The sequence below is a fragment of the Aotus nancymaae genome, unplaced genomic scaffold (genome assembly GCF_030222135.1).
Source record: "Aotus nancymaae isolate 86718 unplaced genomic scaffold, 86718_ANA_hifiasm-v0.15.2.pri h1tg000065l, whole genome shotgun sequence".
Lineage (NCBI taxonomy): Eukaryota > Metazoa > Chordata > Mammalia > Primates > Aotidae > Aotus > Aotus nancymaae.
The window spans coordinates 8,874,980-8,901,640 of NW_026988480.1; the positions used below are offsets into that span (position 1 = coordinate 8,874,980).

The window sequence follows — 26,661 nt, forward strand, 5'->3', positions numbered from 1 at the left end:
TAAATGTATAGGTCTGTTCAAACTTTTTACTTCTTAATGACTTAGTCTTGGTAGATTGTATGTTTCTTGACATTTATCAAATTTTCCTAGGTTATACAGTTTATTGGTGTACAATTGTTCACAGTAGTCTCTTATGATCCTTTTTCATTTTTGTGGCATCAGTTATAATATCTCTTCTTTAATTTACAATTTTATTTGAGTCTTCTCTCTTACTGATCTGGCTAAGGACTTGTCAAAATCTTATTTAATGTTTCACAAAGCAACTCTTAGTTTTGTAGATTTTTAAATATTGTTTTCTATTTTCTATTTCATTTATTTCTGTTCTGATCTCTGTTATTTCCTTCATTCTAATAATTTTGGCCTTAATATGTTTTGTGTTTTTGGCTTCTTGAGGAGCAATGTTAAGATTGTTAATTTAAGATCTTCTTTTTTAATGTAAGCATTTATTGCTATGAACTTCCCTCTTATTACTGCTTCTGTTCTAGCCCATAAGTTTTGGTATACTGTGTTTTCATATTCTTTGTCTGAAGGTATTTTCAGGTTTGGATTGGTTTGGTTTGGTTTGGTTTGGTTTGTTGAGACAGGGTCTTGCTTTGTCACCCAGACTGCTGGAGTGCAGTGGTGTGCTCATAGCTCACTTCAGCCTTGAACTCCTGGGCTCAAAAAATCCTCCCACTTCAGCCTCCTGAGTAGCTGAGACTACAGGTCCCTGCCACCATGTCTGGCTACTTTTTAAAAATTTTTTGGAAAGATGAGGTCTTATGTTGTCTAGGCTGATCTTGAAATCTTGGGCTAAAGCAAACCTCCCACCTCAGCCTCCCAAAGTGCTGGGATTACAAGTGTGAGCCACCATGCCCAGCCTGGAGGTACTTTCTAATTTCCTTTTTGATTTCTTCTTTGACTCGATAATTGTTCAAGGATGTGTTGTTTAATTTCAACACATTTTTGAATTTTTCAGTTATTTGTTTTTTCCTCTCTTTCTGAATTCCTTTGTGTTATGTTAATCTTTTGTTATGATATGCTTTTATTCCTTTTCCTTTCTCTTTTATGTAATTTCTATAGGCATTTTTTTCTTTGTGGTTACCTTGCTGCTTACAAAAACTATAACTCTCCACCATCACCTCCACCATCACCTCCTCACCTCCACAATCACCCCCACCTCTACCATTACCCATACACCTCCATTAGGACCTCCCCACCTCCACCATCACATCCTCATCTCCATCATCACCTCCTCACCTCCACCATCACCTCCTCACCTCCACCATCACCTCTCCACCTCCACTATCACCTTCCACCTCTACTATCACCGCCCCACCTCCACTATCACCTCTCCACCTCCACTATCACCTTCCACCTCTACTATCACCTCCCATCTCCACTATCACCTCCCATCTCCACTATCACCTCTCACCTCCACTATCACTGCCCCACCTCCACCATCCCCTCCTCACCTCCACCATCAACTCAACACCTCCACCATCATCTCCTCACCTCCACCAGCACCTCCACCATCACCTCCCCACCTCCACCATCACCTCCCCACCTCCACAATCACCTCCTCATCTCCACCATCACCTCCTCACCACCACAATCGCCTACTCACCACCACCATCACATTCTCACCTCCACCATCACCTCCCCACCCACACCATCACCTCCCCACCCCCACCATCACCCACCACCTCTACCATCACCTCCTCACCTCCACCATCAACTCTTGACCTCAGCCATCACCTCCTCACCTCCACACCTTTACTATCTCCTCCTCACCTCCACCTATCACTTCCTCACTTCCATCATCACTTCACCTCCACCACTAACTCCACACCCCCATCCTTTCTCCACCTCCCTCTATCCCTTCCCTATTTCTGTCATTGCCTCCCCACCTTCATCATCACCTCCACACCTCAGCTTCCCAGGCTCCCCACTGTGCTGGGTCAGCACTAGCCCTACCTCACATTGTCATGCCTCTGGATGTAAATCTTGTGGAAAATCCTCTCAGGGGGCTTCAGGAAGTCCTCCTTCATCTCCATGGCAACGTTCCGGGGCAGAAGGCTCATGAGGAGCCGCTCCTAGATAGGAGAGAAGGGCCCATGTCAGACAGCAGGGCCCCCTCCCTCCACTCCTCCTCACCTCACCCTCCCCCCAGTGAGGATGCCTGGCCCCTGAGCCTGGGTAGGCCCATGCCCAGGCCTGCACTGCCACTGAACAAGCAACTCTCTCCAGGAGCATTAGCCAGGGCTGGCATGGCCTCCCCAACACCCAGGCCTCTCTGCAGCGTCCCTCACGCTACTCCCTGGGTGCACTGCTGAGTTTCAGCCTGTGCTTCAGTGTACAGCAGAGTCACAACATCGAAAACACTGCTGTCCCCACCAGAGCTCCCAGCTTCCCTCTCTCCCTCCCCCAACTACTCCAACAACACCCCAGAAAGAGTCTTCCACACTGGCTTAATAAGATGAGCTGTCCTTCTAGGGTACCCAGAGTGTCCCCTTGTTCTTACAAAGATAAGTGGCCTAGGGGACCATATGGCATTCTTTCTTGGTCTTTGTCTTCTTATTTCTCCCTTAGCTGTGTAGGTCAAGCATTTTCTTTTTTGCCCCAAGAGAAAAGAATAAATGTTTGGATTTTTCAAAACAAACTATGCCATCCTGGAGAATCCTTCCTTGTCTGGACTGAAGGAGTAAGTAACACTTATATTCTCATCTTCCAGGTGGATGTTCCCTGATCCCAACCCAAGCTGGCCCTTGACCTGTTGGGTACACTCCTATGTCTGAGAGACCATGTTCCAGAAATGTGGTGTAAGGGTCCCCAACTCACCCCTCAGTCCTTCCCATGACCCTCCCACTCTGCTTTGAAAAGAACAACAAAAGAGCAGAGTTTAAATCTTACATAGAATCAGGTAAACATCCCACTGACAAGCAAGGAAAAGGGCTGGAGGAGGGAAGATGCTCCATGCCTCCCACCATGCCCTCTGGCTCAGAGTCCCTCTGCAGTGGCCTGCCTTGCTCAGCACCAGCCATTCTCCCTCCCTCCAAGGAGCCTCGGCAGGAGCCATGCAGGTGCCTAGCACTGAGATGCTTCCGCTTCCTTTCCATCCCCAGCTGCACAGGCCTGCAGGGCACAGCCCTGGGAATCCCTCCTGTAGTGCATAGGCTATATCTCTGACCCAGGATCGGTCACCATCCTGTGTGACCTTCTCAGAAGGAGCACAGGTGCCCAGACGCCATCACGCTCAGGGGCCATAGGAGCAGCCACAATTAAAATAGCCACCCACATCCCAAAAGCCCAGCTGACCTCTGGGAAGTGGCCATGAGGGCCTCACCCCTCTGCTCCACATGGCAGATAACGTTCCACGTGTACGGTCCATTTTACAATGGGAAAACAAATTTGACACACTTGAAGTTTTCCCTGGTAAGTTACTTCCACATAAACTTCGGAGGATGAACACCAAGTCCAGTCCTGCCTGATGCCAAGTGGGGCCAAGTCTCTGCCTCCAGGTGAAGCCTGTCTGGGTCCTGGCCCGGGGTCTGTGGTCTGGAGGTGTGTCCTAAGCAAGGCCAAAGTCTACACTGAGAACCCACCCCACAAAGGGCCCCACCACAGTTCCCACCTGAACTCCCACTATAGCCCCCAAGTGGCTCCCATGAAGCTTTGCTGCAGCCCCCATGTGACCTCCACCTTGGCTCCCACCTTGGCTCAGGTGATGATAATGTCTGAGGAATTGAAAAATGCAGGATACTGACCTCCAGGGACCACACAAAGGTGACAGGTAATGGGGAACATCCAGAACCACAAGGGCTGATCCCAGAGGGAAGGAAAGAAAGACTGCTGGGAAGCCCCTGGAACACACCCTGACTCCCTACACACAGCCCCCAGCACGGGGGACTGGAGCTCACATGGACAACTGAGCCGTGGCATGGGGCACTGCAAGAACTGGCTGTGAAAGAGTTACCCAGCCATCAGCTGGCTGTCCCCAGTAGCCCTGCTCCACTGCTGGCCTCACAAGGGAGCCCCTTATTTTCACTGGGGTGCTTGACTACCTGGAATAAAGACTATATTTTCCAGCCTCCCATGCAGCTAGATGTGGCCAAGGAGATATAAGTTGAAAGGTCATGTGGAAGCTTTGGAAATGTTCCTTAAAAACAGCTTGTTCTAGCAAAAAACAACTCTCATTTAAAAATGGGGAAAGGACATGAACAGTCACCTCTCAAAAGAAGACATACGAGTAGTCAACAAACATGAAAAAATGCTCATCATCAATAATCATCAGAGAAATGCAAATCAAAACCACCATGAGATACCTTCTTACAGCAGTCAGAATGGCTATTACTAAAAAGTCAAAAAACAACAGATGCTCGTGAGGCCGCGGAGAAAAGGGAACACTTGGTGGGAATACACTGCAGGTGGGAATGTAACTTAGTTCAGCCATTGTGGAAAGTAATTTGGACATTTCTCAAAGAACTTAGAACTGCCTTCAAATCCAGCAATTCCACTACTGGGTACATATCCAAAACAAAATAAATTATTCTACCAAAAAGGCACATACATGTGTATGTACATTGCAGCACTATTTACAATAAAAGACATGGAATCAACACAGGTGCCTAACAATGGTGGCCTGGATAAAGAAAATGTGGTACATATACACCATGGAATACTATGCAGCCATAAAAAAGAATGAAATTATGTCCTTTACAGCAACATGGATGCTGCTGGAGGCCATTGAAGTAATGCAGGAACAGAAAACCAAGTACCGCATGTTCTCACTTATGAGTGGAAGCTAAACATTGGATACATATGAACATAAAGATGCAAAGAACAGACAATGGGGACTCCAAAAAGGGGAGAGAGGGATGGAGGGAGGCAAGGGTTAAAAACTAACTATTGGGTACTATGCTTAGTACCTGGGTTATGGAATAATTGTACCTCAAACCTGAGTATCACACAGTACATCCATGTAACAAACCTGCACATGTACCCTCAAATCTAAAATGAAGGTTAAAATTTTAAAAACAAAACAGCTTATTCCTCTTCTCTTTTTCTCCTGCTATTGTTGGGAATACAGTCATAACAGCCAGATCTCCACCTACCATCTTGGTTTGGGAGGATGAAGGCAACACACTAGAGACACAGGTGGCGAGCTGGATGGAGACTGCTGAGGATTTCATGGATCACACCTGCTGCATCTCCATAAAGTGCCTACCCTGGAATGTATATGTAACACAAAAAGAGCTATGTCCCTTCAGTAAGCCACTGTCACACGACATTCCTAAGGACAAATGCATTTCCAGCCAAGGGCTCAGCATTAGTTCCATCCACTGGATTAACAGCAGCATCTAAGCCAACACACATTAATAACCACAGACTCAAGTATAAAACCTTTCCCACAGGAAGCAAGCAGCCATCTTATAAGACTCAGCATTCATTTTCTGATTAAAAACAAACAAACAAACTAAGCAAAGTAGCTCATCCACATTATAGAGATTCTACCTGAAATTCACATCCAATCTCAAAACCCTAAAGCCCCAAGCAACAGTAAACATTAGTGCCAAGAACAGACAATATGTCAATAGGCTCTAGCCAAAAAAATAACTTAAAAAGCCAGAAATCAAAAGTATAAAAGCTAATGTGAATATGGGTCATACAAAGTATGCCAGTGTCTTATGAAGGCTATATAAAAATCTTAACGCATTTATCTTGACTATCAAAAAGTGACTTAAATGTACTCTTAACAAAAACTAGATATTTCAGTGACAACTGTGAAGACTCTACTTCTGGGAAGATAGAGCAGTATTTTTCCCTATTCCTCCTGCTGAGCACAACTGAAAGTCCTGGATGTTACATATCAAACAAGCAGAGGGAAGAAGGCAGAAACCTTGAGACCAAGAAAAGAGATAAAGGTGAGTTCCTGAGGTTTCTTTAGTCTCATATATACCAGACTGAGTGCTGGAGAAGTGGGCAAGTCAGCAACACAGTGGGCACAGACCAAAAGAAAACACAACAAAAGCAGCTCTCTTCCACCAAAGGCCCAGGACTGGGCAGCTTCACAAGAAGAAAACTTTCAGACAATAACTTCCCTGCCCCAGGCCAGAGACACTGAAAAGTCTGTGCTTCAACCCCACCCACACCAGCAAAGGCCAAGTAGAGAGGCCAGACCTCTACCCCCACCTCAGGCTTTGAAGGGGTCCCCAATCAACCCACCCACTCCCAGAGGGAGCCAAGCCTTTCTTTTCCACCTGCTAGTAACAAGCATCCCCCAACTCTGCAGAGTCAATGAGAACCAAGGGACTCTCATTTGCCCCCGAGCCAGGTGCTATCAGTGGGGACCATAGGGGGCTAGAACTCTTATTCCTGCTCAGCAGTAAGAAGGACCCCTACTCACATGGTGTCAACAGAGGCCCAGTGTGAATCCTAAACTTCTAACCCCATCTGGCAGTAAAGAGACAACAGCCCCCCTATTCCCAGCCACAGTGATGTGACAGAAATCATCAAATACAAAAGGTCCAAGTAAGATACAGAGCCTCATACACAACATTCCAAATGTCTAGGTTACAGCGAACCATCATTCAACATACCAAGAACTAGAACAAGCTCATCAAGTGAACAAAGACAACCAACACACACCAATACCAAGAAGACAGAGACGAAGGAATAACTAACAAAGACTGTAAAGCAACCATCATAAGAATGACTAAATAAAGAACTATAAATGTACTTTAGAAACAAATATAAATGTAATCATCTTTTACAAGATAGCAATTCAGTAATATGTCACAAGAAGTATACACCCCAACCACATGGGGTTTAATCCAGGGATGTAAGGCTAATTCAAAATTGAAACATCAATCAAGCTATACACCACATCAACAGAATAAAAAATAAAAATCATATAGTAATTGAAATCAAAAATGAATTTGACAAAATTCAATACCCATTTATGATGAAAACTTTCAGAAAAATGGTAATAGAAAAAAACTTCCACCTCTTCATAAAGAATATTCAGAAAAGGCCTACACCTAACGTTATACTTAACAGCCAAACATTGAATGCTTTCACTGGGAACAAGGCAAGGATGTTGGCTCCCATTACTCATATTCAACATCTCATGGGAAGGTCTTATTAGTGCAGTAAGTTAAGAAAAAGAAAGAAAAGGCATACAGATTGGAAAGGAAGAAATAAAATTAATATGATTGTCTACACGGGAAATACAATGTATGTTACAAAAACAAAAACAAAAGAAAATGATACCGAAAAGACTCCTAGAACAAATAATCAAGTTCAGAAGGTCACAAGATACAAGACCAATCTATAAAAGTCAATTACATTTCTATATACTAACAATAAAGATATGGACACTGATAAGATACAATGCCATTAACAGTTGCTCAAAAATGAAATACTTAGGTGTAAATCTAACAAAACATGTATAGGACTTGTATGTTAAAAAACCACAGAAGACTGATTAAAGAGATCAGAGAAGATATAAATAAATGGAGAGACATACCATGTTCATGGATTGGCATACTCAACTTAGTAAAAATGTCAACCCTCTCCAAATTGATATGGTTTTAATATAAATCCTATCAAAATCCCAGCAAAGTCTTTAGTACATATAGGTAAAATTATTCTAACACCAAAATATAAAGGAAAAGGAATAATACTACCTAATATAATTTTGAAAAAGAACAATAAGGTAGAATAAATCAGTTTATCTGATTTCAAGACTTGTTATGAAGTAACAATAATCCAGACAGTGTGATGTTGGATGACAGATAAACATATAGAACAATAAAACAGAATCTAGAATCCACAAATAGACACATGAATGTGCACAACAAATTTTTGACAAAGGTTCAAAAGTAATTCAATGGAGGAAGGGTAGTCTTTTCAACAAATGCTCCAGCAACATGACATTCATAGACAAAAAATGAATTTTAACCTAAACCTCATATCTTAAGCAAATATTAAATTAAAATACATCATAGATTTAAATGTGAAAGATAAAACTTTTAGAAAAACACATAAGAACTAGGGCTAGGCAAAAAGTCTTTAGACTTGACACCAAAAGTACAATCCATAAAAGGAAAAAAATGATAAATTAAACCTCATCAAAATTAAAAATATTTTCTCTCAAAAAGACCCTGTTAAAAGAATGAAAAGATAAGCTATAGGCTTTAATATTCATAAACCACATATCCAAAAAAGTACTGTTAACTGGAACATATAAAGAACTCTCAAAGTTCAGCAGTTTAAAAAATCCAATTATAAAGTGGGCAAAAGACATGGATATATTGCTGGGTACATAAATGGTACAACCATTCTGGGAAAGTTTCACTATTTCTCAATAAACTAAATAGATAACTTCCATATGACCCAGTAACTGTACTTCTAGATATTCATGCCAGAAAAATTAGTACCTATGTTCACACAAAAACCTGTGTATGAATGTTCATAGCAGCTTTATTCCTAATAGGCCAAAATTGGAAACTACCAAGACATCCTTCAATGGGCCAACAATTAAACAAACTGTGATACAGCCACACCATAGAATGCCACTGAGCAGTAAAAAGAAACAAATATTGATATATTCAACAATATGGATGAATCTCCAAGTAATTATACTGAGTTAAAAATGCGAATCCCAAACATCTACATAGTGCATCATTCCATTTATATGAACTTTTTGAAATTACAAATTTATAGAAATGGGTAACAGGTTAGCGACTGCCAGGTCTTCAGAATGAAGGTGTCATGGAGGGAAGTGGATGTGGCTATTTAAAGGGACATGAGGGAATCTCAGGGTGATGGATGTTCCATATCTTGGGTGTCCCAATGTCAATATCATGGTTGTAATACTGTACCACAGTTCTGCAGATGTTGCCATTGGGGAAACTGGGTAAAGGGCACATGGGATCTACCTGTGTTATTAAAGTTTAATTTAAAAAAAACAGATTCTGAATATGCAGAAACTAGATAAAGGCTTTGCATATTCCTGGTAGGAATGGAAAATGGTGCAGCCACTTTGGAAAACAGTCTAGTAGCTCCTTAAAATTCTAACCATAGTTACCACGTGACCTAGCAATTCTACGCCTAGGTATTTATCCAAAAGAAATGAAAATGTGTTCACACAAAAACTTGTATATGATTTTTATAGTAGCATTACTTATTATACCCAGAGTGGATACAACCCAAATATGTATCAACTGTGAACAGATAAAATGTGATCCATCCATACAGTGGAATATAATTTGGCCACAAAAAAAGAATGAAATACAATCCAGATGCTACTATCAGCATGCACCTCAAAAACATTATCCTAAGTGGAAGGAGCCAGTCACAAAAGATCACCTATCATATGATCCCATTTGTATGAAACGTCCAGAACAGGTAAATCTACAGAGACAGGAAGTAGAGTAGTGGGTGCCTACGTCTTGCTGGAAGGCAGGTGTGGGTATATACGGAGAGTGACTGCTAATGGATATGAGGTGTCTTTGGGGGATACTAAAAATATCCTAAATTTAGATTATTACATACTAATTCTCTATATTAAGATCATTTGACATATTATTAAATAAGACTAATGTGTAATAAGATAAAGATTCTTGTAAAATTCTACATAGTAATAATTCTGAAATCTAAAAAAAGCATTTAATTGAACTTATTCAATTGAACAAAGTTTATTTAATTTAACTTTATGGTATATAAGCTCAATAAAGCTGTTTTAAAAAATGAAAAATAAATCACATCTGTGTTTGGGAAGGTGCTGTCCATGGGCCAGCCCCATTTAAAATCCATATTGCATCACTTAAATGGAAGTCTTCATTCTCTTGGTAAATTTCTTCACATGATGAGAACTCAAAATTTTTCCATTTACCTTGTTAGGATAACAAATTGAGTGTGTGCTTTAAATAGCTGCATATTATTTTTGGAATTCTGATTTAATAATGGCATCTGAGGAACAGCCAGAGCTCTAGGAGGGGCCAGTTCCATATGATGGAAGAGGAAGATGAACTCAGGGATACAGGGTTTCCTGGACGGGGTGCAGGCGACAGAGGACGAAGCTGAGAGTGACCTCCTGTGCCTCTCACCCCATGCTCTCCAGCTGTGACAGGCACAGACCTCAGGCTGGACCCTTGTGGGGGGCCATGAACACCCTGAAGCCCCTAAGTGGTCTTTACCACCCAGTGGAGCTGCACTTCCAGCCCATATCCCCACCCTCTCCAAGCAGAAGAAAGGCAGAGATCACACTTACAAAAGTAATACCGGTGACCACCTCCACCTCAATTTGCTGCCTGAATGCCTCCTCCAGTTCCTACCTCCCTGCCTCTACCTGGCAAACCCCTCACTCATTCCTGATAACCCTGATCACTCTTGCTCCTCCACATAGCATGTCCCTACTCAGTTCAGTCAAGGCCACCTCCTGAAGCCCTGGCACTGGTCACCTAACAGCCAGAGTAGTGCTGGTGCCCTCCGCCCTGCCCCGAGCCCAGTGAGTGTTCTTAGCCGTGGTGTCCTCCAACCACTCTGCTGGCTGGGTTCAGGCCCCTTCCCTTCCCTTCCCTTCCCTTCTCCTGGCAACAATTCCAGGCTGGACATGTCTGCAAAGTGAGGGTCATCTCCACTTGTCCTCACCCCTACCTCTCACCCCAAGCTCACTGGCAAGGTCACAAGCATGTGTATGAGATGCACACACGAAGAGGCAACCGCTGGGAGTGCTGGGCCAAGGAAGCTACAAGATCAATTCCCCAATCACGCTCAGTCGCATTCATTCACTACACACCTATTGATGAGGACTCACTCACTGCCCCTCTACCAGCCATTGCTCCACAGGGTAAAATCAACATCAGGACAAACCAGAAGGAGGTTGGAAGAAACAAACAATAATGGTCTCTAAAGTTGTGGCAAAAAGGAGTCTCCTTCCAGGGTGGACAGCAGACCCTGAGCAGAGGAGCAGGCTAAGTGTGCAGCGTGCTCAGGTATGGATACCACCGCCCCTCATCACCCACAAACAGCCACATTCAGGGCTGGTGGATCTGAGGCCTGGAGCCGGTCAGTGAGCTGCCCAGCCACAGCATCCATCAGAGTGAGCCGAAAACCTGGCAGGATCTCCGCTCCTGCCTCCTGCCACATGCAGCTCAAATAAGGGCGGGGGGCGGCAGGGGGAAGGGAGGAAACCCTGCAGGGAGGGGCTGTCCCCCAGCCCAGGCCTGCTTCTCCACCAGCTGCACAGGGGCTGTGATGTGTACTTCTATTTGCACTCGGCCATCCAGGGAGCTCAAAGCCAGGCACTCACCACTCCAGGCACACTCATCCAGGACTCTCACCCAGCATCTCCTTATTTTTAAATCATACACTTGACTTTTATTTGAAATAAAATAAGATGTTGTTTCATGGCTGCTATAACCTAAATTGTGACCCTCCTCTCCAAATTCATAGGTTGAAGCCTTAACACACAATGTGGCAACTATATTTGAAGGCAGGACCTCTAGGAAAGTATTAAATTAAAATGAGGTAATTGGGTGGGCCCTAATCCAACGTGGCTGGATTCCTCTTCTCCTAAGAAGAGATTAGGAGACACAGACACCAAAGGTGTGTGCACAGAGGGAAGACCACGTAAGGATACAGGGAGAGGACAGCCATCAGCAAGTCAAGGAGAGAGACTTCAGATGGAACCAGCCCCGACAACACCTTGATCTTGGACTTTGCAGCCTCCAGAACGTGAGGAAATAAATTTCTCTTGTTGCAGCCACCCAGTCTCTGTTATGCAGCCTTAGCTGACCACACCAGCCTGGGCTGCCTCCCTTCAGACTTCTGTCCACGAAAAGACAATTTCTATTTTGTTTAAGCCACCATTTTCCAGGTCAGTTACTGGCAGCCAAACCAGATTCTAACCGACATGCTGTCCCAAGGGGCCACTTTACTCCAGACAGGCTCTCCGAGTTCTGTCTTCCTCAGCAGGCGGGGTCAGGGACTGCCTTCCCGTGGCTGCTCTCCCCTACTCAAGGCTCTGCTGCCCAGGTTCTTCCAGGAAAGCCCGGTGGGAAACTGCAAAAGCTCCCTGCAGCCTGTAGCTGTGTGTGCCAAGTCCCTCACCCTGTCAGAGGTCCCTTCCATAGGTCACTTCATGTCACTATACTGGACACAGCTGGGCCCGGTTCCCTAATCATCTGAGAAGCAGGCGGTAGATGCTGGACTCCTTGCAGATCTGCCCTCTCCCTCGTGGACCACCAGAAGCTCACAGCACATCAGATCCCATATCGCCAGCATGGAGGCAGGCCCTGGTGGACTCAGGGACCCTTCCTTTCCCAGCCACATCTGGGCTCTAGATCTTGGCATGTGGCTCCTGAGCCTGGGCTGTTCCATTAGGGAGAACCACAGTGTGTCCAGGAGCCACACACTGGCCACCATCTCCAACTTCCATGCAATTTCAGACAAACAAGGAACAAGACAGATGTGACAAGGCCGCACAAGGTGGCTCACACCTGTAATCCTAGCACTCTGGGAGGCTGAGGCGGGCAGATCACCTAAGGTCAGGAGTTTGAGACCAGCCTGACCAACATGGTGAAATCCCGTCTCTACTAAAAATGCAAAATTAGCCGGACACAGTGGCGCATGCCTGTAATCCCACCTACTCAGGAGGCTGAGGCAGGAGAATCGCTTGAACCCGGGAGGCAGAGGTTGTGGTGATCTGAGATTGTGCCACTGTGCTCCAGCTGGGGTGACAGAATGAGATTCTGTCTTAAAAAAAAAAAGACAGATGTGGCAAACAACTGGGTCACCACAAACCTCCTCACAGCCCCCCAGGACATGCTGTAGAGCCTCCCACAGACAGTCCAAGGTGACAACCAGCTCTGGCATCTTCCTCAGCAATATTGCAGCACTGGCCACAGAATGACGAGGAAGAGACTGGGGTCCCCAGAGCTGATACAGAGCAAACTGTGAAGCACAAGCCACAAAAACCATGCGGCAGGAAGTGACCCAGGGGCCCAATGTGGTGCTCCTGGAGAGCTAGGGAGACTGAAGAACCCAGAGGGCTGTGAGGGCCACAGAGGAACAGGATGCCTCAGCATGGAGCCAGATGTGTGACATCCACACAGGAGGGGGATGCCCTGTGGAACCCCTGCTGACAGTCCCCCAAAAGGACACTGGCATTCAAGGCAGGAAGGAGGCTGGGCAAGAGCTGCTCCAGGAGGCCAGGGAGCAGGTCGCCTCCACTACCCAGCATACGACCAACAGGTTGGGATCTGGGAGCATTCTAGAGCCTCTGACGCTGACCACAAACACCCTGGACCTCAGTTCCACTTGCATGAGTGTCCTCGCAATGGCAAGGGGCTGACAGCACGCAGGAGTCGTGTCACCCCGACCAGGCAGCATACCCTGCCCCTCGCTCCTAGAACCTGGTGCATTAAACAGCATCAGGGCAGGGACCAAGCGTCCACCTGATGCTCGCCCAATCCACTTCGGCACCAAACCACTAATGAAACAGGACTGAGAAACAGGCTTTCCCTGCAGTCCACGTGACAGGCCTTTGTGAGATGTGGGAATCTGACCTCCATCCTCCATAATCACCAGCCAGCTTGACCTGGGCTCAGAGCACAATTCATGCTGCGACCGATCAAACTGGAATCGCGTTTTTCTGGAAGTTCTGTCTAACTCATCTGTAAAACCATCTGGGCTTGCTGTTTACTTTTTGATGAGCTTGTAAATTACTGAATCACTCTTTTTAATAATTAAAGGATTTTTCAGGCTTTCTTTTTCTTTGCGGATCATCTTCGGTAACTCACACTTTTTCTGGAAATTTGGCCATTTTGTCTCTCTTCAAATATACTGGCATAAAATTATTCTCAGCATTTCCCTATTATCTATTTTTAATCCCTGCTTTATCTGCAGCCTTTCTCGTGCCTCATGCTCCTTATTTGTGTCTGCTCTTTTTCTTCTTGATCAGTCTCTCTAAGGCTTTTCTATTTCAAAGAACCAACTTTTGACATTTTTGTTCAGAAACGGAAAAATCCCTGTTAAAAGAAACTTCACACCCCTTTGGAGCATGTTAGCTCGGTTATTTGTGAGCCTAAAACATCTGAGTGAGCGTTTTTTAGCTGAGGAGGTCTGTGGCCACGAAGGGAGGAGACAGCCATGTGGTTCCCTTGGAAGATCCTGGGCTCACCCTGGCTCTGCCACTGGCCACTCTGTCATTCGCGCCATTATCTTTCCTGGGTTATTTAAATTTTCAGAGCCACAGTTCTCAGATCTACTAAGCAGAATAAAGTCCTTACATTCCTAACCATGATACAGAGGGCTGATATTAATTTTAAAGAGATCTGACAACTCAGAAAGAACATCTTGGTACCTTGACCCTCTTCTATTCTGCCCAGATCCTGCAGGCAAGGACAGATGAAGGGCGGGGGCCCAAGGGGACCCTTTGTTCTGTTTCTTTGTTTTGCTGTGTTGAGAGGAGGGGTCATTTTAGCTCATCCAAATCCCCCCGAAGGAATCAGCCTCAGGCACACTGACAATTCAGGTAAACTTTACCTAACTACAGCAGAGAACTTTCCAGACAGACAGTAAGTAGTGCAAGGAAAGAGACAAGCCCTCATCCCCACCCCACCCTTGTCCTCCACAGCCTCTTGTTTCACAGGCTGCCCTGAGAAGGTGAAGGGGAGATCAGGGAGACCCCCAGTAAGAATGTTGATAGAAGCCTCTCCTCAGCAGGAGCAGACCAGACTCCTAAAGTCTCAAACATTCTGCAGGGCAACCACAGGGCTACTGGCACTAAACAGTACAGGAGGGGAAGGAGAAAGCTCCTAGTGCTGTGTCTGTTGTCACCTTCTTCATGGGTAGCTGCAAAAGTTAGCAGCAAGTAGGCACAGAGCACCCAGGGATGCATTCTGGCTGGTAAAAGGCAACAGTGGCATCATAAACCAGGACACTGAGAGGTGCTCCCCAGGGCTTAAGGTGAAGCACACCCTACTACTGCTGTCAAAACATAACTTATCAAACCGGGCAAGAACGATCTGGCATTGGGGCATCCGATGCGCAAACACAGTGGAGAAGGGTGAGAGCCAGTGGCCTCCACCCTTGGCACTGCCGGGAGCCCTGGAGCAAGGGCACTGCCGCTGCAGCCGTGTCCATCTGTTCCATCAGTTCCCATTCCGGAACAAAACTGCTTCAGCTGGGACAGGACGAGGGGTTTAATGTTGGGAGTTTGCATTTCAGAACGGCGGTCCCCTGTTGTGGCCTCCTGCAGACCCAGGCAGTCAGTGGGAACCACGAAGTGTGGGCCTGTCCACAGGCACATCCCTGGGAGGTGTTTTCTGAGCCTCCTGAGCCAAACTCCTGCTTTGTGAACTGAGCACAATGCTCTCCCTGCTCACAAAGCCACTGACCACAGCGCCCCTGGATTACACATTCATCCCCCAAGAAGAAACAAAGAAAACCACCGCCAAACTCCCCAGTGTGTCTGCTCCCCTGCCTCCACGCTCTTACCTGTGCACTGACCCCCAAAACGTATTCATGATGTCTCTTTCCTGCTAGGCCTAGAAGCTCCCCTCTGTGAGCAAAGACACGCAGGAGCCAGCCCTACCCACCTCTCCAGCAGTCAGAGCCATCTCATTCCAGCTGAGGCCACAGGACATGAAATGATTTCCCTCAATGCACTGTGCATGGAAGCAAAGGCTTGGAGTCTGCCCACACGCCTCCCCTCGACTTGACCTCTGAACATGCACTGCATTCTACCGCCTCCTCCCAGTGATGCCCACATCCACTCCCAAGACCAGCATTGGCCCAGAATCCCTCTCAGGACTGGGGTGTGTCCCCCCAAATCCCATCCCAAAACCAAAGTGTTTCCCTCATATCCTCTCTTGGGACCAGGGTACATCCACCCAGAAACCCTCCCAGACTAGCGTGTGTCCACACCCAGATCCCCTCCCAGGACCAGGTGTGTCTTCCTGGATCTCCCCACAGAATCAGGTCACATGCCCCCATACCTCCTCTCAGAACCTAAGTGCATCCCCGATCCTCTCCCATCACCCATTGTGTTGCCTGGACGGTCCAAGGGGCTGGAGAAGGCTCTGAGAACAGGTGCTGAATGGAAGTGTGTCATTAACGAGATTAAAACATGAAGGGCAGACGCCCACAACTAGCCGCATGGTAAGGCTCCATCACCTGTCACTCAGGAGACTGCCGTTTCATGCTGACATGTGTGAGGCCTGGACAGGGCTGCCATGGCCACCTCCAGGTTCTCTGGACGGCCAGGCAGGCCCCAGGCAGATGCTGAGGAACAAAGTGCCTGTATACCTGAGAGCCTCGAGAGCTGGCAGGGCCCCACTGGGCCCCAAGTGCTCCCCTCTGCCATCCCCAAGAGACAAGGCTCCCTGCAGTGGCATCGAGCAGCGGGCGGCCAGGAGAAACCTCAGTGCTGATTACCAGTCATCTAGGCAGACAGTTATCATGAGATACAACCCTGAATGATCAAAGGGAATCGACAGAAAAAATACAGCAAATGTCAGGACGGCTGAGGTCTCAGGAACCACTCGGGAAAGTCACAGAAGGCACGTCCTCATTCAGTGTTCGTGTGTCAAAACATCCGCTCAGCTTTGAAGCAACAGAGAAAATCATGAAGGTAAACGATCCTCCAATTTGAAAATATAAAAGATTGAATTTTTAATGCAAGGAAAAGCAAAGCTAGAGGAACAGACCTGGGGAAATATGGGGACCCCTTCTGATGAGGCATCAGTGTTTCTGTTACACAGTGAGCAGTTCACTCAACTGCCAGGAAAGTCAGAACATAACGGGACGGAGGGTTGGAGTGTACAAGTCACAAAGAAATACAGAGGGTGAACAAGCACGAAGGAGTCGCCATCGGCCTTAGTAAACAGAAAGGGGCAAGGGAAACAGGAGATGCCAAGTCCTCACACAGAGAGAGGGAGGAAAGGAGGGGGAAAGGCAGAAACCGATAGACAGAAGGAGAGGGAGAAGGGGAGAAAGACAGGGGCACACAGGGACACAGCACACTGCAGAGCAGCTCACGGGAACCCAACCCCTGGGCCTTCCCCGCTACAGGGGTGGGCGGGGCCTGCCCATCTGCATTCCTAACAGGCTCCCCACTGCTGCTGATGCAGTGGTTGGCCTGGACTGCTATAGAGAGCAGAGTGTAACAGACATCACTTATGAAGATGTAAAAGAGCACATAAACAAGATGTAAAATTTGGGAAAATACCTCAGAAACTTGGGAGATAAATGACATATTCACACTGCTAAAAATGTTACTCAGTGAATACTTCATGTGCATGAAGAAAAATCTCTCTTAGAACGTGGTATCTAAATGTCAGATGCTGAGAACACCGCAGAATGTGCATTAAGGGAAGAATAAGCAGATGTTTTAAATCACATTTATCACACCAGTAGCGATGTCTGTGCAAAATGGCAAGCAAAAAGGCAGAAAATAAAATTATATATACACCAAAATGACAATTACGTGGGGAAAATACACATAAAGACAAAATCTGAACAATAAATAGCACTCGGCTGGGTTCACTGGATTGGGTGAACATTTTGAAAACGTCCTGCTTAAGAACGTTCTGCAGTTAAAACTCGGATGTGCCTCTGAGCCTCCCTGAGTGTGACTGCCTCCTCCTAGGGCTGAGGAAAGAATCCCCTGCTCACGGAGCTGCTATAAAACCCAGTGAAACACTGCAAATCAGGCAGCAAAGGCTACAATACTGGGAGGAAATAGAGTACATAGGAGAGGCAGCAAATGTCAGAAAAGAAATGAAAAAAGACCAACACAGAACGTGAACAAGCACAAAGTTATGGAAAAGGAGAGGGGAGGGAGATAAAAGAGAAAAAGAAAAGGATGATTCAGAAATACACACAAGCAGGACCCAAGAAAGAGTCTTTGCCTTCTCCACTACAGAGGCTGTAGTTAAGGGGAGAACAGGGCTTCCAAAGATTCACTTCTGGGATCTTATGGAGGTAACAAAACAAGGCTATACACCTCTTAGAAAGTACAAAGGAGGTATCTCTCCCAGTGTGATTGACTCTGGTCTAAGAAAAAATGCTCAGGGCTCAGCCTTAAAAGATGCTCAATTTATACACACGTCGACACATTCATGCACACACACAGACAACACACATCAACACATGTGCATACACACATATACACATGTCCATGCATATCACAAACACACAGACACACAGGCATGCCCACACAGACACACGCATCTACATGAATACAAAGCCACACACACATGCAACCACGTCTGGATGTAAAGACAGGCGCATGCATGCGCACGTGCACATGAGCACAGGCATTCACAGACACACGTGCACACATGTACAGAGGCGAAGGCAATGTGCACATATCTACACATGCAACTGCACAGGGATGCACGTGTACATATACACAGACACGTGCCACCGCCCACATATCGTCCACATGGACACATCCTCCTACATGTTCACATACACGGCAATACACACACTATCTAAACACACATATGTGATCTATTTCTCAACTATATCTTACTTTTATTGTAAATATTAGGGATCAAAACAATGTCTATACATAAAATGTGTATGTGTGTTTTTACATTTATATTCAGTATGATATCTTGTATTCACATAGTTGAGAAAGAGATCCTATCTGTCAGCCGCAGGCCTAAGACATCAGCGGTTTGGTGTTACAAAGGCCTGTGAGCCCCAAGACTGGAGGAAGAGTCTAGATCCCTCCAGTGAAGTTTCCTGGAATGTGCCAGGCTTATCCCAGAGGCTCCCAGATGGTCCCTCCTGAGCCTACTGGGCCTGCTGGGCACAGGCCCTGGGCAGCAGACAGGGAACACAGAAGAGGAGTCACAGAGGGCGTTGGGAACCCAGGCATGGCTCCCTCCAAGCCATTGCCCTTTCCCTCATGGCTGTTTCATCCTGAAAATGGGGTGATGCCGGCCACTGGAGGAACTCCAAGGGCTGTGGGTACTGTATCATGACCACCGTGACCCCTCTACAACTCCCAGCACAAGGGCACCTCTGCCTTCCAGAAGTGACAGCGTGCTCTGGGGTCAGCGACACTGAGCCAAAGGCAGGGCCGGTGGGAGCCTCAGGCCAGTCGATCAGCGCCACCTGCTCGGTCACATTCACCCAAGGCACGGCCAGGACCTGCCTCGTCCTCCCTGGGCAGCTGACCTATTCCAGCTGCAACCAGAAGTCAATGCGCCCAAATGCTGTTCTTAGAGCAGCCCCTTCCCAGCACTATCCCATGAGCTGCTCAGCTCCACAGGGCAGCAAACCTAGCCTGCCTGCCCATTTGTTAACTAAAAAACCTCAGGGCATCTCCTCCACAGCCTCAAATACCAACATGTACCACTGGGAATTGTGGCCTATGTCACCACAGGGTAAACTGAGGCACAGGAAGACAGCTCCCTCTACCTCCTCAGCACCACAGCCAACCCCTCTAGGCTGACTGGCCCAAACCACTGACCTGCTTCTCGTTCTCATCCTCCAGCCTCAGCCGGTCCTCGATGCAGCTCCGGGCCTGGAGGAACGCCTTCCTCTGCGAACGCTCAGTCAGAATCCGCACGAACACCCCATACATGTTCACGCCGACAAAGAGCAAGGCATTGGCGCCGAGCTGCAGGGAGAGAATGAGGCGACATGTGAAGCCTGACATCCTGCACACAAGAAGAAGGCCCAGGCCACCCAGAGAACTAGCACAAGCTCTCCAAAAGCCATGCCACCCAGGCCAGACCCACAGCGCAGGCCGGGGACACAGGGAGCCAGTCGGGCAAAAGCTTGCCCTCATCCTGTCTGGGCAGCTGTGAAACAGCATGTCAGGGTATAAGGAGTAACCAGGCCTAGAGTCAAGGCCAAATTGTGTCCCGCAAAATGCATAAAGTCCTAACCCCCAGGACTCCGGGACGTGACTAATTGAAAACAGGGTCTTGACAGAGGCAATTAAGTTAAAATGAGGCCATCAGGGTGGGCACTAATCCAATCTGCCAGGTGTCCTTAGAAGAAGGGAGATGAGGACACAGACACAGGCAGCGGGAAGACCCTGTGAGGGCACAGAGAGAAGATGGCTGTCTGCAAGCCTAGGAGCAAGGCCTCGGGAGAGCCCAGCCCTGCCCACAGCTTGATCTTGAACTTCCAGCCTCTGGACTGTGAGATAATCCGTTTCTGTTGTTTAAGGTGTCCAGTCTGCTATGCTTTGTCACAGCAGCCTCAGAAAACCAAGACCCCTGGAGAATACATATGTGAAGAGTGGCTGTTCCCAGAAAGCCTGCACAAACTGCTCTGGAAAGATTCAGGAAAAGGTGAAATGTGAGCTCACACACACAAAAAAAAAAAACAGCCCGTATGTTGATTTGGGTACACAGTGAGCACCAGCACAAGATGGGGGAATGCAGTGTCCAGAGCCTGGTGTCTGCACACTGCCTCAGTCCTGTCCCCACTTCAGCTTCAACAGATGAGACACAAGGAAGGGGCCACCAGCCTGAGAAGGGGCCAGCACTAGCAGTGTCCCCACACTCCAGGCTCAGGACCAGGCTCAGACCCAGGCATCAGGCACCAGGTGCCAGCCTGACCCAGGGTTCCCCTCCACGATCACTTCCTGCTCCCCACTGCCTGCAGCTGGTCTCCTCAACTGTTCTGTCTCTACGTCTCACAGGCCACTGGGCCTGGACAGAGGCACCTCTGACAAGCTATGCAGGGCCGCGGCATGTCCTGCCAGGGGCCCTCAAGTCGGGGGCTGCAGTTTGTAAGTATTGTATGAAACAAGTGTCCCTTGGTCACTTGCAAAATTGGAGAATTTTTTTGTCTGATTATGCCCAGGCATTTCTACTTGTATGCCAGAGCTGAGCCAGCTGAGCCAGGAGCAGAAACCTGAAGGCTCCGGCTGTCACTGCTCCACACGGATTAACCACAAACACCCCCACATGTAAATGTGTGCTGCACACTGTGAAACAGAACTCAAATCAAAAACACGCTCACACAGTAGTGTGGGGAGCAGCTGCCGCCGACAGGGAGCCAAGAGAGTCCAGGACGCGGACCCATGAGACGGGGGAGATGGGTGTCACCCTGATGGGGCCAACCTACAGACAGCAGGACAGGAGCCCCCAGACAGCTTGAGGAAGGAGACCTGACAGTTCCTGGCCACCTACTGGATGCTGGTGCTGAGGAGCAGCCGGGAGGGCTGAGACCGACCAGGGGCAGGGGCCACAGGGAGGGGCAAGGACAGATCTGGGGCACCTTCAAACCCGAGGTGTATGATAATGCCCTCAAAGGTGCATCCATCACGAGGCTGAAAAACAAACCTAGGACCAACGGTCACATGCAATCTGGAAACATCAGAGCCACTCTCAAGGAGGTGATAGGGAGGGAGGATGAGGAGCACAAATCTGCAGGGCCCTAGGTGACAGCCATCGTCTGCCTGACACCTCCACAGGGGACCTGACCCTGGCCCAGCACAGCTCCCCACACATGTCAGACACACACCCACCTGACTCTGTGGGGCTGATGACATTAAACACCACACATTGGTGAAGGCATAGGCAGGAAGTTACCCCTGCCAGATGGCACCATCCTGACCACGCAAGCCAGAAGTGGGATGGCTGTTGCCTGTGAGGGGTCAGAGAAGGCAGCAAGACCTCTCCCGGACCCTGAGCATCAAGAAGGTGACCTTGAAATCTCCACTATGACCCTGAAGATCTCCACCGGACCTGAATATGGCCATTTAGCTTCCCTCTCAGTGCATTTGACATAGCTGCTGTCATCATGGTGTGGATACCTCTCAGATCCGGCTTTTTCCATGAACAAAACGCAGAGCATGTTAGGGTGTGTTCAGTGCTCAGAATCAGCAAACACCATGGATGTCTGGAAAGGGTCAGGGATGGAGCAGGGAGCTGGAAGACCCGGGGCTATCGGACACCTGAGGGGCTGGAGCTGCCAGAGCTGAGCCAGCGAGGCCTGTGGAGGGGCCTGCACGGGAGGCCACCACCCACTTTCTAAAGGAAGTGAAGGGCAGGTGGACCCCAGTCGTTAAAACAAAAACGATAATCAGGAACAATAAAACTTCCCTTGGAGATTTTCCACATCTTAGCTTCCTTTCTCCCCTGGTTTCCTCCTGGAACACAATGGGCTTAGATTACAAGTGTATGACAGAGTCCAGGGGAAGTGGAAACACAGCACAGCTGGCAGGTCAGTTGTCAAGATGACCGACCCTCCCCGTGTGCATCAGAGCAGTTCCGTGCGGGATGGCAGCCCGAGGAGGCTGGGAAGAATGGCGGCCGGTCCCCCTCATCTCTGCACTATATGGAGATGCCCCTGCAAGCCCTCCCGGAGCCCAGGGACCTCTTTCTCAGAGGGAAGCAGCCGCTCCTCTCTTCCCATTAGCTCGTCTCCCCATTTCTGCTAGCTACAATCTATCCTCACTAGAATGGGGAACCATCACTACCTGCCCTTGGGATGTCTGCGGGGCACTGTCACCAATGAAACCGACACTCCCACTGGAAGCTTCAGACCCCCATGGCCCCTGGAAGGGAAAAGCATCCTCAAACAACCCAGTACTCTATGAGCTGGGCACTGCCTCCCTTCAAAAAAAACCCATGGAGCGGGGTGGTTGAGAAGGAATTGCTGCAGAAAGGACCCTTCAGGAGAGCTGGGTGTCATCTGCCAAGTGCCCCACAACTGCCCATGAGCACAGGGCTCACCCGCCAGGACATGCACGCCCCAACATTTTCCCAGATGAGCATCCTCACCCACCAAATGGACCCACTGCATTGGAATTGAGAATTCCAAATCTGTCCCCAAGGTCTGGAACTATCAATTCTCCCGATGAAGCTCGCTGAACTCACAGCTAGAGGGGCATTTAGGTCCAAAAGATGCATGTCCCAGGGCAAGACAATCATGATGTGGCTTAGCACACGTCACAATGACAAGAAAGGCAGGCTCAGGTCACCATGAGCTACTCAGGGATGAGGGCTCCAGGGGCTGCAGGAGTCTAGGGGAGAGGCAGCCTCCCCACCACAGCCCGATGGCCACTCCTGGAGCAGGGGATCCAACCCCGGCCTGGCCCCAGCTATCTGCACCCCACCACCACACTCCCTGACAACATGGTGGCCCAAAGCCACATGCTGCCCACACCACCCAGGCCCTGGGTGGCACCGGGCTGCTGGTCTCCCAGTCTGGACACCCTCTCAAGCTCTCATCCCAGCAAGGGCTGAGCTGGGCTGCGAGTGAGGACAGGAGTCCAGGTGTCCTCACCAGGGTCAGACCCTGCCCTACCCGTGTCTTCTGCCTGCACCACCTCTGTGCCTCAGTCTCTCTATCCAACAGACGGGCAGATTGATAGCAATTATAGTACCTACCAAATGACCTTCTCAAGGACACCTAAGGAGAAACCCAACAAAGGACACTGTGTGGGAGGCAGGTTAGACTCTGAAGCATCAGGATGAGTGGAGCACTGTGCAGTGCCAGACAGGAAAGTGTTACACACACACACACACACACACACACACACACACACACACACACATGCAATGATGGGGGTATGTCAAAGGACATAGCAGCCAACTAAAAGAGCTCCCAATGGCCAAGCCAGCACTTGGAAACACCCTGAAAAAACCTTCATGGGCCAGATTAACTCAGCCAGACAGCCGAGAAGAGAAGGGCTTCCCAGGGAGTCAGCTGGGCTGAGCACCAGCATGCTTGGGGAAGGCGACCAGGGGGAGCAGGACCTGTCTGCAGGCCCTGGGGCATCTCTGCTTGACTGTGCACCACCTGAAAACATCACCAGAGCCGGCTCGTCGCTATGAGAGGCAGGTTAGACTCTGAGGCACCAGGATGAGCTCGTGTTTGGCTTAATCCACAGATGGACACATATACAAATGTTTATAGAAATGTGTGTGTACATAGGTCCTAGCTCTGCCTAATGAAAGAAAACTAGAAGCAATGGCTCCCCAGGAGCAATAAGGACACCAGGAGGCCAGGTCATGGTCTTTAATAAAATTCTCCAATAAAAGGAACTGGGACTTCCTGGAGAAATGACTGATACTTGGGCTCAGGCAGAGAAAATATTTGCTAATCAAGCAGATGGGCCTGGAGCACCTTCCAGGGTCAGAGAGTAAGGCAAGTGTCTCTCTGTCTCTGTCTCTGTCTCTGTCTCTCTCTCTCTCTCTCTCTCTCTCTCTCACACACACACACACACACACAAACACACACACACACAAATGGGGGGGGTGTCAAAGGACACGAGAGCCAACTGAAAGAACTCCCAATGGCCAAAGTTGGAACAATTTGAGCAACACAAAGTAGTACTGAATTGTAACCCAAAGTATAAAATAAACATTAGTACTGATATAAATCAATGATGAAATAAAAAATAAATGAAGGATAACAGATGAATAGGCAAAAATTGGGAGCATTCCAAGTCATTTATAGCTGCTCCACCCTCAAGAAGGTAAACTCTCCACTCCTTCAGTATCAGCTCAGCACAGTGACTTCCTTCGGGAAAAGCACAAAATGGAAAAAGAGGAAAAAAGAGAAAATGTTATGGCAGAGAAACCTCCCAATACCACCTTAGCCAGCTGGTAACTGACACACCGGCTGTGATGGGTCCTGTTGACAGATGTGCCTGACACAATGGGATGAGGGCATGTCCTCTGAGGCCTCCTGCTAAAAACCAACACCCCAGTCTAACCATGAGAAAATCATCACACACTGGGGGTCCCTGGACTAGCACCCCTCGTGGTCACTGGGCTGACACCACTCGTGGTCACTAGACCAGCACCCTGCAGGAGCCCTGGGCCCTTCCCCCAACCCAAGATGTCTCATAGTCCTTGGAGAAAGTATCCCAATCTGACATCATCATCCCACACCCCTAGGTACCTGTCCTTCTTCCCCTCCAGGGACAGGGACCTCTGCCCAAACCAAACCTGCAAGTCCCCTGGCCTTCTCTCTCTGTCGTTCTCAAACCTTCATCAGGTCCTGCCCCTGACAACCCTATGCCACTGACTTCTCTCCAACCCCACTGCCTGGCACAACCTACAATCAGGCTGCAGTCAAAGTCCGCGTGAGGCAGACCCTCCCTTCATCCCAGACTCTGGGTGGAGCCCCACCTTCCCAGCACATTAGAGACCCGCTGGGCCCTGGACTCACCCCTGACCTGTCTGCCATGCCATGCACATACAGCACAACCCCCAGCCATGCCACACCTCTGGGTAGAGCATGCACTCAGACCCAAAACCTCACTGCAGCCTTGGCCAAGAGGGTTTTCCTTCCTTTCACTGGGCAGCCTCCTGATGTCTGGACTGGTCTGAGTGGTCCCTTCTCAACCCGGGATCACTCTCATTGGGTATGAAAACCTCTCCATTGAATTTGCTCCCATTTTCAACCTGACATCACCAGGGCTGCCCCAGCACAGTCATTCAGCCAGAGTGGCATTCAGGCTACCCAAGAGGACAAAAGAACGGCTGCAGGGCAGTCCTCCAAACCAGCCTCTCCTGAGCAGAGGCCACGGTGGCAGGGAGGGGGATCCTGCTGGAGGGAGTGCTTTCTCACGTGAGCTAACAGCACTTGGGCCACAGGCCAGCGAAGGAGCTAACCCCACACAACTGCTCCCTGCACAGCACTGGGCATGTTCTCATTTCTCATTGGTAAATTCCCAGACTGCAATCAGTCTGCCATCTCCCAGGTGTCTGGATGGCGGGGTGGTCCCTCCTGACTGAGCCCTCAGCGGACACCATCCAGTCCCTCCGAGGTACTCACCAGGAGCTGGGTGCTGGTGTGACGTCATTCTCTTTAAACCATTTCTGCTTCTTCAGTGTCGCACACAAGCGGGTTTTTTAATTAACGTAATTGCTTGTTAGCTTCTGGTGTTTGAATTAATAAAAGCATTTTAGAATTAGCATCGTTTGAAAGAGGGCTGGCAGAATGTGGATAACTGTTGGAGCCAGTGATGGGTACTCAAAGAATCACTGTGCTGGTCTCCCTACTTCTGTGTATATTTGAATTTTCCATAATAAAAATAATATAACACAAGTTATTTTTAAAAGAATTTGACAGGCTCTCCCTGAGCTCCCGTCATGAGGTTTCTAATGCATGAAGCTATGTTCACCAGACCTCAGAAAGGATTCTCACGGGGACCTGGAGAAGCAGCCGTCTTTGGTGCTTCCTGTGTAATCACTGGCACCTCAGTTCCAGAGGGGCGTTAGGGCCACATGCAGCCTGTTCCTCCATGGTGCCCCTCTCCAAGCCAGCCCAGCCTCTCCTCCCAGGTCATGCACAACCGCGAGGTCAGCTTAGGAGGGAGAAAGGAAAAAGCACTGGTAGAATCTGACATGAAGACACCAGCAGGAAAGCGAGGAACACAGGGCAGGGAAGTCAGGAAGACAGATGCAAGTCCCCGGGCGGCAGAGCACCCTGGGGACAGCTCCTGTCAAAGACAGTCCGCTCCCCATGTATCTCACCACATCCCTGCCCAGAGGATCAAAGAATGACACGGTGACCATCTGAGCCTCCCAGAGAGGGTGACTCGGACTCAAGCACACCAGAACCTCAGAACAGCCCCACTTGCAGCTTGTCCACCCCCACCCACAGCACCTGTGACACCAGCCACAAGGAGCCACACTGTCAGCTGAGCTCTCAGGCACTGCCCATTTCTGACCCTTGAAC

General features: G+C 48.5%; 1 protein-coding gene across 1 annotated transcript in view; it reads right to left on the reverse strand.

Annotated features, from left to right (window-relative positions):
* The window catches only part of ADCY1 (adenylate cyclase 1), a 126,529-nt gene that overhangs the window by 89,041 nt on the left and 10,827 nt on the right, over window positions 1-26,661 (reverse strand). Inside the window, exons 2-3 of the mRNA XM_012458522.3 lie at window positions 19,475-19,624; window positions 1,957-2,075 (exon numbers count right to left, since the gene is read on the reverse strand). Of these exons, the coding sequence (XP_012313945.3) occupies window positions 1,957-2,075; window positions 19,475-19,624 (269 nt within the window). The remainder of the gene's footprint in view (window positions 1-1,956; window positions 2,076-19,474; window positions 19,625-26,661) is intronic.